The 16,676-nt window shown below is 43.9% G+C and overlaps 2 protein-coding genes across 2 annotated transcripts in view; one reads left to right on the top strand and one right to left on the bottom strand.

Annotated features, from left to right (window-relative positions):
* The window catches only part of nt5c2b (5'-nucleotidase, cytosolic IIb), a 40,695-nt gene extending 39,263 nt beyond the window's left edge, over nt 1-1,432 (bottom strand). The window contains exon 1 of the mRNA XM_076280376.1: nt 1,254-1,432. The gene's annotated coding sequence lies outside the window, so the exon portion shown is untranslated. The remainder of the gene's footprint in view (nt 1-1,253) is intronic.
* A 1,316-nt stretch (nt 1,433-2,748) lies between these two features.
* Nucleotides 2,749-5,527, top strand: inab (internexin neuronal intermediate filament protein, alpha b). The gene is made up of 3 exons (XM_076280365.1): nt 2,749-3,792; nt 4,770-4,894; nt 5,239-5,527. The coding sequence occupies exons 1-3, from the start codon at nt 2,749-2,751 to the stop codon at nt 5,525-5,527; spliced, it is 1,458 nt and encodes a 485-aa protein (XP_076136480.1).
* The last annotated feature ends 11,149 nt before the right edge of the window (nt 5,528-16,676 follow it).

Below are 16,676 nucleotides of genomic sequence, written 5' to 3'. Positions count from 1 at the left end.
ACCACAACTAACTATTACTAGGCCTACTATCAGCAGAGCTTCAGTTAGTAGCCTACGAGTTAATAGAGTAGGGGGGTGAGGCCTCTCTGAGTCTGGAATTCGAATGAAGAGACAAAAGTAGTCTAGCCTAGTTGGTGACGACGTCAGCTCCTAATTCACGGTTAGAGTGACACTGGACACACAAGTCATCGTTTGGTGATAAGACGATCAAGACCTAAACGCTGTTGCCTCAGCAGGAGAGAATATCTATCTAAACTGACCCTGCTGCTGTTGGCTTTATGTATGGTGATTTTCGGTATAGCAATAAGGAAGCAGAATTAAATATCCTTAAATAGGCCTAGCCTATTAGCCTAGGTTGAGGAAATGCTACACGTTTAGCTTCCGAGAATGCGCTCAGGTGTCGATTTTGCTTGTTGTTGATTTCAGAAAAACAAAGAGGCTTAAGGAATGAGTCGTAAAGTATAACGTAGTTAACCACTTAGTAGCACACTACTGCTAATAGCAACTTGTTACGACCTGTGAGTTAACTGTTAACCATCAGTTTGGGAGTGGGGCCACTTGATGTTTGCATATGCTGGGTAGAAGAAACTCGCGCAGGGACAAGCCAACAACAATGGACGATTGACAGAGGGCTCCTGGGGGATCTGACGGACCCCACACCCCTTAAACACGCAAATACTCCTCGCTAACATTAGATTTTGGCTGACCTAATTTGTTTCCTGGCCAATTTGACTCCCTATGACTTGACAAACTGACTTTTAACTGGAGAAAGTCATAACAAGACACATTGGCAGTAGAATAGGTCCCAATTATGAAACCCAACTATTCCAAAATGAAGCAACTGTCAAAGAGTTGAAAAAAATAACTAAAGCTATAAGGCCAAGTTACATTTAGCCAGCGAGAGGTTCTTCCTCTCTAGGGCAGCAGATGTTGATACAGTGATTTGCAAAGCCGTTAATCCGGTGACTTTTAAGAGATAAAATGCAGAAACATATCTCCCTTAACCTAGAGATCCACTATTAGGTAATACGATAGCTGCATTATTGTGCAAAAAATAGCTGATGGGCTTGCATGCTAACGTGCTTGCATTGACGCACAATTCATTGTTTGATCAACAGCCTGCTTGGAAATTACTGTCGTGTTTTCCTGCGCTGAACAACAATCCTTTTGTTTCGGAGGCCATCCACTTATTCATCAAATGAAAGGTCTCCAACAAAACAAGTATGCTTGCTGATTTCGAGTCGCGTACTCACCTTCCTTGGTGAACCAGCTGCACTGGCTGGAAATCTGGGCATGCGCTCGGCAAACGACCAAATAAGAAGGGTTCATGCAAAATCAAACGTTTACTGTAAGTTGCTTGCTTATTCTGCGATCTTTTTGACTAGGCTACAGTGAATGACAAGGTTTGTTTCGCAAGGCTTGAGAGCTAGCTGGCAGTGGGAAGTGGGAGGAGCATAGCCTCTACCAAGGGGGAGGGCTTACGTGTCATTCATCGCACAAGATAAGTCAAGTTGCCTGGCAGGATGCTGCGACTGTGCTCTTTATGATCTAGACACACCATTCGTAATTATGTTTTGGAGGCAGATTTAAGTCCACCAATCAGGGGCTGGATTGTTCCTCATATTTTACAGTTTGAAGGACATCATAAAGGAACAACGGATTGAAAGCTCATGAATGATTAAAATTGACATTTGTCCCATGGCCAGCATATATAGGTATGGGACAAATATCAAGTGTTTTGAAACCAGGTGTAGCCTAATTCTGATAGCATGTAAAAAAAAAGTCACTGTAGGCTATTGCATGATTTATATAGCCTCTTTACATTTCTTGGAGATGGTGCAAAAAGACAAAATGTGTGATCAGGACGTTTGAAATGTAACTTTTTTTGAAGCAAACACAGTAGGCCTTTCACGCTCAGACAGTGATGCCAAAATGTGGTGTAATGAAAGTTAATGGCGCATTTAGTCAGTAGCCTGTGTGAGCATACATCCCACCGACAGAGGTCAGCATCGCACTTCACTTGGAAATACGAAGACATGGCTTTACAGGATGATAAAGATGAGGTTGAATTAAGGAATAGCCAAAGATATAGGCTAACTTCCACAAATTTGCGAAGAGAAACATACAGTAGGCTAGGCTACGGTTTTTGCGTCCGTGCGTTGTTCCACAAACGGTAATAAGCACTTGACTTGAGGCAATACATTTGAAGGCGTTTCACGACATGGGATACGTTTTACAAATAAGTAATCTAAATCAGCAACCTAAGTTATGACATTAGCCTAAGTTATGACATTGTGAAAACAAACTCTCAAATACCACAGATCCGTATAGTTTTTAGAGAAGAAAATATCTCAGATAGGCTATGAATTCAGTTGATCCTACACAATTGTCTGGGAATTCCTGTGTGTGCTTTCCGAATGACTTAGCATCCCGATAAACTCGTTCTTGCTGACATCAGCACTGCACCAAAACGGATAGTTCCACCCAAGTCTACCTGCTGCGCTGTATACATTAACAGCGTATAGGCTAAATCGCATGGCGCTAGCGTGTCACTGCACCAGTGAAAACCTCATATAAGGTGCATTAGGATAGGCTTAACATTTTTAGGAAGGGGCAGGCTCTTCTTGCACATCTGCAGTGAGACAGGTTCTGCCTCGGCATCAGCTCGAGTCAATTATTGATTGGCGCGTTCCCCGGTATATAAAGAAGTCGCAGCCCTCTCTCGGCTCCCTCCTCCTTAACGCCATGATGAGCTACGGATCTGATATCTACTCTGCCTCCTCCTACAGGAAGATATTCGGGGACTCTCCCCGCTATTCTTCCCCATCCCGGATGATGAGCAGCAGCTCATCGCGCAGCGGGTACCGGTCCCAATCCGCCTCCCGCACTGGCGCATCCTCCCTGACTTCCTACAAGAGGAACGCGCGTCCCAACTACTCGCTGATGCCCATTGAGAACTTTGATCTGTCCCAAAGTTCCGTGCTCAACAATGAGTTCAAAATTATCCGCACCAATGAGAAGGAGCAGATGCAGGGTCTCAATGACCGCTTCGCGATGTTCATTGACAAAGTCCGCAACCTGGAGCAGCAGAACAAAGTCTTGGAGACGGAGCTGGTGACGCTGCGCCAGCGGCAGACCGAGCCGTCGCGCCTGGCGGATCTGTACCAGCAGGAGATCCGCGAGCTGCGCTCGCAGATCGAGGAGCTCAATGGAGAGAAGTCCCAGATCATGATCGAGCGCGACAACATCGAGGACGACCTGCAGAAACTCAGGGGCAAGTACGAGGATGAGGTGCACGCCCGCGAGCAGGCGGAGGACACGCTCAAGGTGTTCAAGAAGGACGTGGACGACGCCACCATGGTGCGTCTGGACCTGGAGAAGAAAGTGGAGTCCCTCCTGGACGAGATCAACTTCCTCAGGAAAGTGCACGAGGAGGAGGTGGCCGAGCTGATGAACATGATCCAGGCGGCGCAGGTGTCCGTGGAGATGGAGGTGGCCAAGCCCGACCTCACCTCCGCTCTCAAGGAGATTCGTGAGCAGTACGACTGCGTGGCGGCCAAGAACTTGCAGTCGGCCGAAGAGTGGTACAAGTCCAAGTTTGCCGACCTCAGCGATCAGGCCACCCGCAGCAACGAGGCCATCCGCGCCAGCCGCGAGGAGATCAACGAGTTCCGCAGGCAGCTGCAGTCCAAGACCATTGAGATCGAGAGCATGCGGGGAACCAACGAGTCTCTGGAAAGGCAAATCCGTGAAATGGAGGACAGGCACAATTCCGAAATCATGGGCTACCAGGTGAGACCTGAAATCATCATTGAAGCCTTCTGGATGTTTTCGTTTAATAAGTCCGCATAGAGGATATTCTCTAACTGTTCTGCAGGCTACACAGCCTTTACTTGGAATGGATTAAAGTATCCGAGTATAACGCTTTCATAGATGTAATACATCTTGAAACGAGATGAGATTTGCTCTCGATTGTGAGTTATGGGCTATGTGGTTCAACAATTCAAAAAGGAGGAAAAGTAGGCTACTCTGTGGTACAATGAAAAAACAAAGCAACCTAAAATTAAATTAACAAAGTGCAATAGCATAAAGTTAACTAAGATAGTTCTTATTAGTTCATTTCGATGCAGTAACCTACAAAGCACTGCAAAGAAGTAAAAACATTGAGACCGTTGTATAAGGTCAATAGGGCGTGATCGGAGTTCCCTGTCCATGGTGCTGATTAGTGAACGCGACGGTCCACAGTGATTACTACTTCGAGGGCGTGCTCCTACGACCTCAAGGTCGTTGCGGTGTTTGGTAATTTGATTTCAGTCAATTTTGTGTGTTTATTTTAAGTTTGCAGAATGTTTTGCATGTTTCTTATTGTATGTCTCTTCCAAAACCAAGTCATGCAAAAAGATCAGTGTAAACCATTGCGATATAAAAACCATTTCATATGGCAGTATCCTTCATGAGAAAGATACACAAATCATATATGGAGATATTAAGACATAACAAAGACATTTCAAAGAATATATCAGTACAAGGTATCACTGATCAGAGCAGATATAACACAAAGAAAGAGATTTCAGACAGTCAGTTAGAGATGGAGAGAAGCCACTGGTCCGATATTAATCTGATTAATTATTCATACAGACCTAGATCAGCCAACTTCACACCCTAAAATGACATCACAATGTGCTCTCTCTCTCTCTCTCTCTCTCTCTCTCTCTCTCTCTCTCTCTCTCTCTCTCTCTCTCTCTCTCTCTCTCTCTTTCTCTCTGAAGGATTCCATTGGCCAGCTGGAGAATGAGCTGAGGACCACTAAGAGTGAGATGGCCCGTCACCTGAGGGAGTACCAAGACCTGCTGAATGTCAAGATGGCCCTGGATATTGAAATTGCTGCATACAGGTACTTGTTTTTTTTTATAGTTTATACAATTTGGTCAGCAAACAACATGACTGGTAATGCTAATAGCCAGATACTTTGTTGTACATGACTGAATCCAGATATATAGAGGCATCCATCTTTATAAGGTTGTGGCTTGGCCTCAATGTTAAATCGTCTCTGCGATATAAATTATTCAATCTTTCTCACACACTTTTCTCTCTCTCACTGTCATCCACCACCCCCCCTCTCTCACACACATTCACACTTGCTTTCACTCCCTCTCTATCTTCCCCTCCCTCTCCCACTCTCTCTCGCCACCCCCCTGCCCACTCTCCCTCCCTCTCTCCCTCTCCCTCTGTCCCCAGGAAACTGCTGGAAGGGGAGGAGACCCGCATCAGCACGGGCATTAACTTCCCCATGCCTTCCTCCGGCGCGGGCAGCCAGAGCTACAGCTACCAGACCCGCATGTATACCAGCGGCGGCGGTGGCGGCTCCAGCTCCGGCAAGTCCAAGAAGGACAAGGACGAGGAGCAGCAGCAGGGCCAGAGCAAGTCCAGCAGCAAGCGGGAGCTGTACGAGGAGACCATCGTCTCCACCAAGAAGATGGAGAAGCAAGACACCAGTGATGTGAACAACGTCAGCCAGAAGAACTAAAACAACGACGACAACAATAACAACAACAGACAGCAACTATAAAAACACCCCGCCACCTTCTCTTTTATCTTCTCTTCTGCTCTTTCCTCCCTTTGTTCTGTCCTCTCCTCTCCTCTCCTCCCCCTCCCTCTCACTGTCCCCTTTTTCCATCCTCCCTTTTTCCTCAGGGGTTGTCTCAGAGAGGAATCCAGTGTGTAGAAGTTCTCTTACCAAGTATGATAGTGTCTCTCTCTCTCTTTCACTCTCTCTCTTTATCTCTCTCTGCTATAGTCTCTGATAAAGGACGCCAGTCCATCTAAGCATTCTGCACTCTCCTGAACACCAAAGTCAGGAGGCACTTTGAGGTAATAGGAACATACAATACAACACTCCTACAGTCTCTCTCACTCACAGGGACCCCAGCGGAACCCGATGTCAAATCTTAAGTGCACTGCCGACGGCCACGATACGATTAGTTCTCACACACATTCCAGACGACACAACTCTGTATTGTGCGTGTGCGAGAGTTAGGTGCGTTTGTGCGACACACATGTGCCAGTGTGTGTGTGTGTGTATATGTCTTTCTTTGTGCGTCCCTGTGCACAGTGATATCCAGACACTATCTCGTTACCATACTCAGCTTGGTGAACAGTTTAGAGCCTTTTTTTGTCAGACAAAAAGGAAGCAAGGTGAAAAATTCATGAACAGAAAACGCAGCTTAAAGCTTGAAGTTGTTTCCGAGGTTAAGTGCATGAACTAGTCTCCATTGAGTTGTTTGTAGCACGTTGTCATCGTCGGAAGTGAGTGCGCGGTTCTAGCTTGTGAACGTGACTCACCTGAGGTCAAGCCAGGTGGGTGTAGTCGATGATCGCACCCTCAACGCACTTTCAAATAATAAATGCCGCACATCGCAGATGAGGAACGGCCTTGCGGACACACTAGTCTCATCACTGCCAGTCACATCTGTCTCTTTGTCACGGTCCACTCTCCTTTTCAACGCGGTAGTACTTTTTCAAAGGCACTAAAAGGAACCACATTGTTACCACACCGAAAAAAATATTCCTAAATAAACAGAAAAACAGCATCAAAAGACTAATTCCTCTCCAAGATTGCTCTTGGTGGCCAATAATGTGACCCCTCTCCCCCATGTCCCTTCCTTTAGGAACTAGATTAGTGCTAGCTATACCAATCCCAGCATTGTTATCAACTTTGCATGATGTATATTCCATGTTTGCATGGTGACTATCACTGAGCCATTCCATACATTCCACACACTCTCTTTACCCCAGTTTAGGCCGATAGCCTACTAGGTTTCTCATAGGCCCATTCATTTCAGTACATGCTTGTAGCTAGCCTGCTAGGCTAGGATAGGCTAGTCGTGAGAGTAATATTAAGGATGTGACTGCTAGCCACTGGGTTTAAATGTTGCCTTTTTTGTCACTATGCTGCTGAGCACTTGTGTGATCGTGTTGAAAGTACGCTTCAAAATTCAGGGGCACCTATTGTCGTCAGTGTGAACATCACACTGTGTGGGCTTTATAGTCAAACAGGTGTTAAATGTGTAGGCTAGGTGGCTGTTGCTAAGGAGGAGAGAAGTCGAGATGGAAGGAGTGTGCGAACGATGGAAATGTTGCAGTCAGGTTGAGAGAGAGAGCCAAAAGCCAGAGATGTCGAGATCACACAAGCTGTTCCAGATGAAGCTAAAAATAATGTGAATGTCCGTTCAATGCATGGGCTGCCAATACAAAACTGAATGAATTTGTAAAAAAAAGAAAAGAAAAGACAGAAATCGAGAAACGACAGCAAAAACAAAAGCACCACATCTTAATTAGTTAGGGGCTAAATGTGATGTAGAACTGTATGCACAAGCAAAAGTACAAGTCTTTGGGACGCCTGAAGCACACTTTGACAAATCCGACCATCCGAGGCTCCAGACAGTGTAAACATGCCTTAGCACCAAGCTCTTTCAAGTCCCAAATTAAGCCAAAAAGCAACAAACATTTCACAGGCACCAGGCCAACCCCCCCTGAGGAGTTATGGGGGCACCACACCTCCCACCAAGTGTGTCATGGTACCACACACACACTCAACAACACACACCTTATACGTAGCAGCTTCTTTTCATTACTTTTCCTTCTGTACTGCCAGATTAAAACACACACACACACACACACTCCAGCCTTTTACACAGGTCCTGGCAACATGCTGTGATGCACTGCACTCTTTTTACTGTAAACACTCGTTGATTGTACTAAAGGAAAACTGATCTGTTTGGTACGTGAGAATGCAGTTTTTTTTTGGTGTCAGCTGGCAAAGGCTATAGTGAGCTACAGGTGCATTTCCTCTGTGACACCTGATGGATGAGATGTTTGGTGTGCTAGTTTGCTTGTTTGTTTGTCTGTTTGTCTCGGGCAGGAATTTCAGGCAAATCTGTTAGTTTGCCCTGGTATTCCATTTCATCCCAAACTGGTTCACTCCAGAACAGTTATTCTGGATGTGCAGCCAATCAGGATGTAAAAGCAAAATCGAGAGATTTTGATGCAACACCATATCAGCAAGAAAGATCACTGGTCAAAGGTCCCAATGGAAAGCTTTTTTTTAAAAAAACAAAAAACTAATTACGTTTAAAAGCAAAATAACAACAGCAGCAACAACAAAAAATAAAAATTAACAATAACAAACAGCAAAGCAACACTCAGACTGCACGCACTGCCAAATATTTTTGTAATGCATGTACAACCAACGTTCCTTAAAAAACAAAACAACCAACAGTCCTTGTCGTTGTGCTCTGCCTTCTCTTCAAACAAATAAATACTCCACAACAAACAAACAAAACAAAACAAAGAACACCATCATCCACAAACCAAGTATGTATACTGTTACTATAGAATGAATGCTGTAGGTTATCAAATTGCCTTAAAACACCAGCCGCTCTTGAATCTGGCAGTGTCTGTGTTGTGTGTGGTTCTGCTATGGATATCTGTATCCCACATTTCTCCATCCGTGTTCTCTTCATTAGAATCTACTCATCATACTATCCGAAATAAGTACATTGGGGGGGGGGGGAAATGCAACCATTGTAATTGAATGTAGTTCATACCATCCTCTGACTTCGACTGATGTATGGCACATATCAATAAAGACTTTACATTATGAAGCCCATTCAAAGTCTCTGCTCATTACTTGTTTGTTGGTTTGTCTTATTAGGAGTAAGACACATATGTGATGGGATCTGATTTCACCAACTTATGATTCTGATACCCTCCTAGCAACATCCAGTATTTTGTGAGGATGGTATCCAGGATGTTGCTAGGAGATGGGATCAAAATCTTAAGTTGGTGAAATTTCACCAGAGAGGGTTGAAACAGAGCTGAAATCAAGGATTTTTGATTTCATCATGTAATGGGTTTTCCCAGATTTCATCACATATTGATTGCATTACTTTCAGCAAAAAGCACAATATGTCTACTGATGGTAATTTTGATACCATAGATTTAATAGAGACCAAGTCAGACCAATAGTATGAAAAATCAGGAACAGAGTTTATTTACAATGATGCGCATCAAGGGAGAGACAGCATGACTTCACCTAAAGATCCATCAGCTGCTCTAACTAGACAAGGAAATAGTTAGGGTTTTAAGTATCCTTCCAGGCTGACGGGAGATGGCGTTGGTCATCCCATCTCTCACGTGGACTACACTGAATCAGACTCATGATTAGCCACTGATTAGTGGCAACCTGGCAATCCGGAGCAGATAGCTACTGACTAGTTAAACACTGCAAAGTCATAATATTCCCGCTTATCTCTAAATACAGTCACACACAGACATGGACAGTACAGATATCATACAGTCATTACATAGAATCATACTTTTAGTATCAAAGTGACCCACTAATGAGAAATGCAGAACATTAAACCATATATTAAAATATTGGACATAATGCAGAACATTAAACCATATATTGGAATATTGGACATAATGTTCTATTCCACTTTCTCTCACTACACATAATGACACACTAAACTACACAGGACATCATACAGTTTAACAGTATACAGTTTAAAGGTGCTCTAAACAATGTTTTGTTGACTTTCAAACAAAACAGAGAGCTAGCTCCCTACTCCCTCCCTCCCTACCGTGCAATTGAAACTCTCCTAAACACACATCTCGTCAGTGATTGGCTGGAACAGTTTGTTATGTTTTTATGGTCCGGGCTGGACCAGGTTTGTTGTCGTTTTTGGAGCCTGGCCTGTCTGCAAAGACAGCGTTTTTTTTTACAGTGTTCAGGGCACAGGCAGCTAACGGATGGTGAGGTGATGTTTGCTGTATGTGATAATGTTTTAGCTTAGAAACCGCGTAACATCGCTTAGAGTGCCTATAGAAATGTCCTCACTTGTATTCTGGCATTATGTTTTCTTCTGGCGTCAGACCACTGTGCTTGTGTCACTCACAGCAGCCCACAGACAGTAATCAAATGAGTTCCTCAAGACCACCACCATCTTAATGACACATCAAATTCAATTGATGAGATGAACACTTTAACCTATTAACTCAAACACACTGGACTGCCACACTTGCTGTAGCATTTTCAAGTAAAGCCACTCACATAAAAGCAATAAAGACTATGCACTGCAGCAACCACACATTGGGCAATATTTAAGCAATATGACACAAGTGGGAGTGGGGATAGAAAATAATACACTTGCTGTAACATTTGCCCTTTACACGGCTCAGACAGGAACAGACAAACAGATATCCCAGAATTCTCTATTTATACTAGTTAACTTGGCACAACCAAGTTTCCAAAATACCAAAACTCAAATGTCAGTACATCACAAACACCATCGCTCCTCCTTCACCATCTGGGGTTGGGGGGTGCACTGAGTAACAAATTCTGTCTTTTTGAATTACTCTACCTTGTGTCGTTTATGTTTTCTTTTTCATTATTCGGTAACACTTTACTTGACAGTATCGACATAAGAGTGACATGACACTGTCATGAACACATGACATTGTCATGACACATGAAACCTAACCCTAACCCTAATCTCTAACCCTAACTTGTTATGACAAAAAAACGAATGTCAGTTAATAACAGAAGCGTTATGTCATAAACGTTTATGACTTGTTTATGACACGTTCATGACAGTGTCATGTCACTCTTATGTCGACACTGTCAAGTAAAGTGTAACCAATTATTCTTTATTTTCAGACTACCTTGTGTGTTTTATGTTTCCTTTTTATTATGATATTTACTTTTTAAACTATTATTTGACTATATTGCCCTTCTATGCTTTTAGTTGCTATTGCTGTTTGCTTCTGTTTATGTAAAGCACATTGAATGACCTCTGTATATGAAATGCACTATATAAATAAACTTGACTTCACTTGACTTGACCACCAATTAACCCACTCTACTAATAACATAGTAATGATGTCTTGGGGTCTGATATTCATTTGCTTCCTCAACTCCCACCCTCACACCTGGGAAACAACCCTGGCTGATTATGCACAGAGAAGCACGGGTGTGATTGGAATGCCACTTGCCTTATGTTCCACGTCTGAGGTGGCAAAGTGATGAGTCACTTCCTGGAAGCCGTGTCGGAGGGCCTGGCACAACCACTCATATAATCCAATCAAGAGCCCATTCTACAGGGATGCTAGTTGCTAATTGGCCACTTAGTGACAAAATCAATGGCCTCTGCTGTGAGTTATAGGCTCTGGCATTGATGCAGTGGGCCAAGCTATGCCTCTGTGTAAAAAGAAAGGTGGCAATTCCCTTATTTTTACAAAAAAAAAGTAATAAGAAAAGATTTAATTAGGCTTGGAACATTATGTTCTGGCTCAACCCAGCTGTGATTCATTAAACTTCCAAAAGACGCATAAATCAGTTTCAGAATTCACAGTGTGGCCTGACGTCAATATCTAAATAATTTAAAATTGTACTTTTTTTTATTTTATTCTACTTACAACTTTGTCGCTGCAGTGAATTGATAGAGGTATGGTTGGTGGGATGTTTGTAGGAGTTGGAATTGTGCCATCCCGAGATCGTTTACAGAAGAGTAATTAGTCATGTCCTAATTGGCTGTTGTGGTTGGAGAAGCATGGGGGTACGTTTGTAAGGGGATCTGACCCTTACTGCTCACTGCTCTGCCCCTGTAGCCAAACACATGGGGCACTGGGAGCCAAGATTGATGATGCAGGTGATACCTTCATGGCCACACACACACACACACACACACACACACACACACACACACACACAAATACTGTACATCCACATACGCACACCACACACACATACAGTTAATAACACACACATACATGTAGTATAACCCTTACAAGGCTGTTTTTGCACCCCACCTCTAACCCAAATGATGGGTGCCCTTCTGACATATCTATATATAACACATAGCACACACATAGTCACACACACACATACACACATGATGGGTGCCCTTCTGACATATCTATATACAACACAGCACACACACATACACGCACACAGCACACACAGTCACACACACACATACACACACACAGCACGCACAGTCACACACACACACACACACACGAACATGCTAAAACCCTCTCTCCCCTGCAGGCCGTAGCAGCGCTGCATGTGTGTGGCTGCGGGTGGGCCCATATGACGCACTCGCTGCAGTTCTTCAAAGATTTATACCCCTGCAATGCTGCCAGGCCGCCAGGCAGGAGTGCTGAGGGGGACTGAGCCTGGGTGCATCCCATTGTGACACAGCAGAGGCTGTAAACACGCCCTGCACACAACAAGCCCTACATAATCTCTCTCTCTCTCTCTCTCTCTCTCTCTCTCTCTCTCTCTCTCTCTCTCTCTCTCTCTCTCTCTCTCTCTCTCTCTCTCTCTCTCTCTCTCTTTGTCTTTCTCTCTTTCTCTCTCTTTCTTTCTCTCTCTCTATCTCTCTCTGAATGATCCTTTGTGTGTGTGTTTGTGTGTGTGTGTGTGTCTGTTAGTATACAGATTTGCAATGGGTTTATGTGTGACTGTGGAGCCATAGAACCTTCTCTACTGTAGGTTAGGTTTACTGAGATTCAGTATACGTAAAAAAACAAAAAAACAAACAAAGTCTGTCTCAAAGTCTTCGAGTGTGTGTGTGTGTGTGTGTGTGTGTGTGTGTGTGTGTGTGTCTGAGTGTTTCTGTGCGGTGGCAGGTTCAGTTGTCAGTGATGGATGACAGGGCTGGTGGCCATCGCCCCCTCTGACAAAAAGACATGAGTCCTGTGGATTGCTAACTGAGCCATAAACTTTACTGGACTATCTGTCAGCTGTGTGTGTGTGTGTGTGTGTGTGTGTGTGTGTGTGTGTGTGTGTGTGTGTGAGAGAGAGAGAGAGTTGTGCGATCTGCAGTCTGCTCACTGAGCCATAAACTTCACCCAGGCCATCAGCAGGCTCCGATCAATGCCATCCATCCACTGTGTGTGTGTGTATGTATGTATGTATGTGTGCGCATGCACACGTGTGTCTGTGAGTGAGAAAGCAAGAGACAGAGACAAACACACTGGCAGACAGTGAGACAAAGAAAGAGAAGAGCCTTTAGTTGTGTGTATGTGTTTGATATGTGTGTGTGTGTGTGTGTGTGTGTGTGTGTGTGTGGGCCTGTGTGTGGGCAAATGTTGGCAACAACAACAAACCCATTCAATCTATTCCCAGTCCATCACAAACACCAGCACTGGCCACTCAAACCCCCCCCCCCACCCCGCAACCTAATGGACACTGAAGAACCTATTCATTATTCCATAGCCCTAAAAGGCCCTGATGCGGTTAAGGCTCAGACAGACTTGCTGAGAGACTTACGGCTCTTTCATTATTCAAATCACAACTCAAGAGGCATCGGCCGCCAACATGGCCTAAATTTACAGGCAGCGCAGACTAATAAACACTGTAAGACAAAAATCAATCAGTGATAAATACTATAAACACCATGTTAGGAAACACACACACACACATGCATGCATGCATGCACGCACGCACGCACACACGCACAAACAGACAGACACACACATACAAAATCAAACACACACAGACACACACACACACACACAAACAGACACACACACACACACAGGTGATCTCCTATACATACTCATGTGTATCGACTATCGAGGGATGTGGGACACGTACACATGTATTCAAATACACATATATTTACACAAACTGTCAAGTTGTATGAATGCATGCACACCCTGAGGCATGCACTTGCACACAGATAGCCGGTGCATACACACATACACACACACACACCCACGCACACACACACACACACACATATACACAACCACACACACACACACACACACAGAGACACACACACACACACAGAGACACACACACACACACACATACACACACACACACACACAGAAACACACACACACACACACACAGACACACACATATACACCCCCCCCCCACACACACACAAACACACACACACCCACATTCCCAGGCAGTGTTGTAATGTAACAATGTAACAGAGTACAAATACTTCGTTACTGTACTTAAGTAGAAATGTCACGTATCTGTACTTTACTTCGCTATTTAAATGTATGTCAACTTCCACTTTTACTCCACTACATTTCCTAGATAAAATGTATACTTTTACTCCGTTATATTCCCACTAAGCATCTTCGTAAAACATAAAATTAGAAAAAATGTGTGCGACTGCAATAAGGGAGGTTTGGCGAATCACTGCTCCTAGATTGCATTACGCACGCTCCGCACGCTGCGCGCTCTATTTCAGCTCTTGTTTTTTGCTAAAGGAGGACCGCCATGGAAGCACGAACACCCACTGGAGGACCTCCCGTTATCATAGACGACCACCCCGAGTGGAGGATAGTGGTGAACTCGGTGAACAGGGTAGTGGTGAATATAACGTCATACACCCGTGGCCGTATTTGCAAGAAATGTTTCTGTACATCGGCTACCTGCCCTAGCCGCCAGTGAAAGGCTATTTATCCATAGCATCGCAGGAGTTGTCTTCAGTCCAAGAAGAGTAAGACTGAATCAGGACCGGGGTGGGTAATCGGGAGAATTCCCGGTGGGCCGCTTCACTTTTGGGCCGGTCGAGGAAACAAATATTGACATTTGTCACGTTAGTCTATCTTTTCTTAAAGTAGGACACGTTCCGCATTCTGTGCATGACACCAATGCAATGCCTCTGCATGGGTTGTAGCCTACGTGAGGAAGTTCTCCCCTCCCAAAAAGAGTTGATTGGGTCCATATAGCCCGTCTTTTCCAAAAAGTTTTCTCAGATACGGATAGCCAAGCCGGCCCTACAGTAGACACAAGCGTCAGGAAGGATGGAGGGTAGAAAGAGGCCAGGAGAGACTGAGCAGCAGATCAACCAGTCGACCACTGAAAATGGTGAGCCCGAAATTAGTGATGAGGAGGCCATGACCACAGGGACAAGTAGAGAGGATAAATTAAAGTTATTTAATGTAAGAAAGAGCAATTACCCTACATGATAAACCTATGCCTTGTTTGCTCAGAAGAGGGTGTAGTAAAGGAGTAGGCTAAATCACCAAACAACAATATAGCCTACCCATGCAAAAAACATGTAGTCTAAACATTAGTTCAATATGCCTCTTTGTGGAAGCATGATAGGCTACATTTCAAAGGCTTTCTTTCTTTCTTTCTGTTTTGGTAACTTGTGGAATAGTGGAATATTTTTTGTTAACTTCTCAGTTGAAGTGAATTATTATATAACCTTTACACATTTGTTGAACCATGGTACTAATAAAAACTACAGGATAGTAAGAGCTGAAATGTTGCTTAATTTATCCAATTTCCACCACTATGGTCGGTCTTGGGCCTGAAACTCCCGGGCACTGAATTCTGGCAACTTTGAAAACCAGCTTCTTTTGAAGATGAACAGACACCTTTTCAGTTTCAACTAATGACTGGCATATTAGTAGCTGCTGGACATAGGTGTGTGTGTGTGTGTGAGTGACGGTGACCTGGGGAGTAAGCCCTAGAAATGCTCATGCCACATGACCAAAATGTTCTCCCTACAAGCAGGTCATTTTTTTTTGTGAAAGAAATAAGTTATTTATTTTTCATTTCAGAGAATTGTGCCTAAAAAGTCCTAGAAAAGAATGTGATTTGATTTGATGAGTGAGATTAAGAAGAAATGGGAACCCTGAATATGCTTTATGCTTTACTATAAGAAAGCCAAAATAAAGTTTACAATAAAAGTTCAAAATAAAACCGCTTGCTTTTTACTTTTTACTTTTACTTCAAATACTTAAGTACATTAAATATCAGAAAATTACTTTTGATACTTACTGTAAGTACAGTATATATCAGATACTTTAAGACTTTTACTTAAGTAATATTCTAAAAGGCAACTTTCACTTCTACCAAAGTCTTTTTCTAGTACGATACTTGTACTTTTACTCAAGTATTGCTTTCTAGTACTTTATACAACACTGTTCCCAGGGCATGCTGTGCTGCAGTAATGTGTGTGAGACTGGAGTTCAGAGGGACAGTTGATGGTGGAGCACCATGAAGGGCTGAGGGATGTTCTCCAAGAGGGGTGCTCCAGTCCACTCTCACTGTGTGTGTGTATGTGTGTGTCTGTGTGTGTAAATGTGTGTGACTGTGTGTGTGTGTGTATATGTCTGTATATGTGTGTGTGTGTGTGTGTGTGTGTGTGTGTGTGTGTGTGTGTGTGCATGTCTCTTTGTGCATTTTTGTGTTTCACTGTAATTTAACAGAAGTGTTACTGTAGTGTAGAAGTGGCCTTTGTTATTTGATCTCTGTTTTCAAAGAGATGATAGTACACTATACACCTATGTGCTCCCCCTACCCCCCACCCCCTTGCACTGTCTGTGATTGTGAGTGTCTGGGTGTCTGGGTTGACTGTCTCTGTTTGAGGAATTTGGGGTTTGTGCTGGAGATTGGGGGACTGTGAGGTTGCAGGAAGCACACGGGTACACAGACAGACGAGGCCTAAAATATTCATGTCACCTGCACTCAACCACCCACCCACCCACACCCCCCCCCCCACACACACACACACACACACACAACCGTACAGATACTCACACAGACACTCTCTTTCTCTCTTTCATTATTCAAATCACAACTCAAGAGGCATCGGCCGCCAACATGGCCTAAAATTTACTGGCTG

This window comes from Alosa pseudoharengus, unplaced genomic scaffold (assembly GCF_046254945.1).
Source record: "Alosa pseudoharengus isolate Yale_2024_CS ecotype anadromous, Long Island Sound unplaced genomic scaffold, YU_APseudo_1.1 YU_APseudo_1.1_scf_1, whole genome shotgun sequence".
Taxonomy (NCBI): domain Eukaryota; kingdom Metazoa; phylum Chordata; class Actinopteri; order Clupeiformes; family Clupeidae; genus Alosa; species Alosa pseudoharengus.
The sequence above is the reverse complement of the archived record's forward strand: the minus strand, read 5'-3'. Positions and strand labels throughout refer to the sequence as shown.

Coding starts and splice junctions, on each gene's coding strand:
- inab (XM_076280365.1), top strand. CDS start 2,749: ATGAGCTACGGATCTGATATCTACTCTGCCTCCTCCTACAGGAAGATA. Junction 3,793..4,769: donor CCGAAATCATGGGCTACCAG/GTGAGACCTGAA, acceptor TTCTCTCTGAAG/GATTCCATTGGCCAGCTGGA. Junction 4,895..5,238: donor ATTGAAATTGCTGCATACAG/GTACTTGTTTTT, acceptor CTCTGTCCCCAG/GAAACTGCTGGAAGGGGAGG.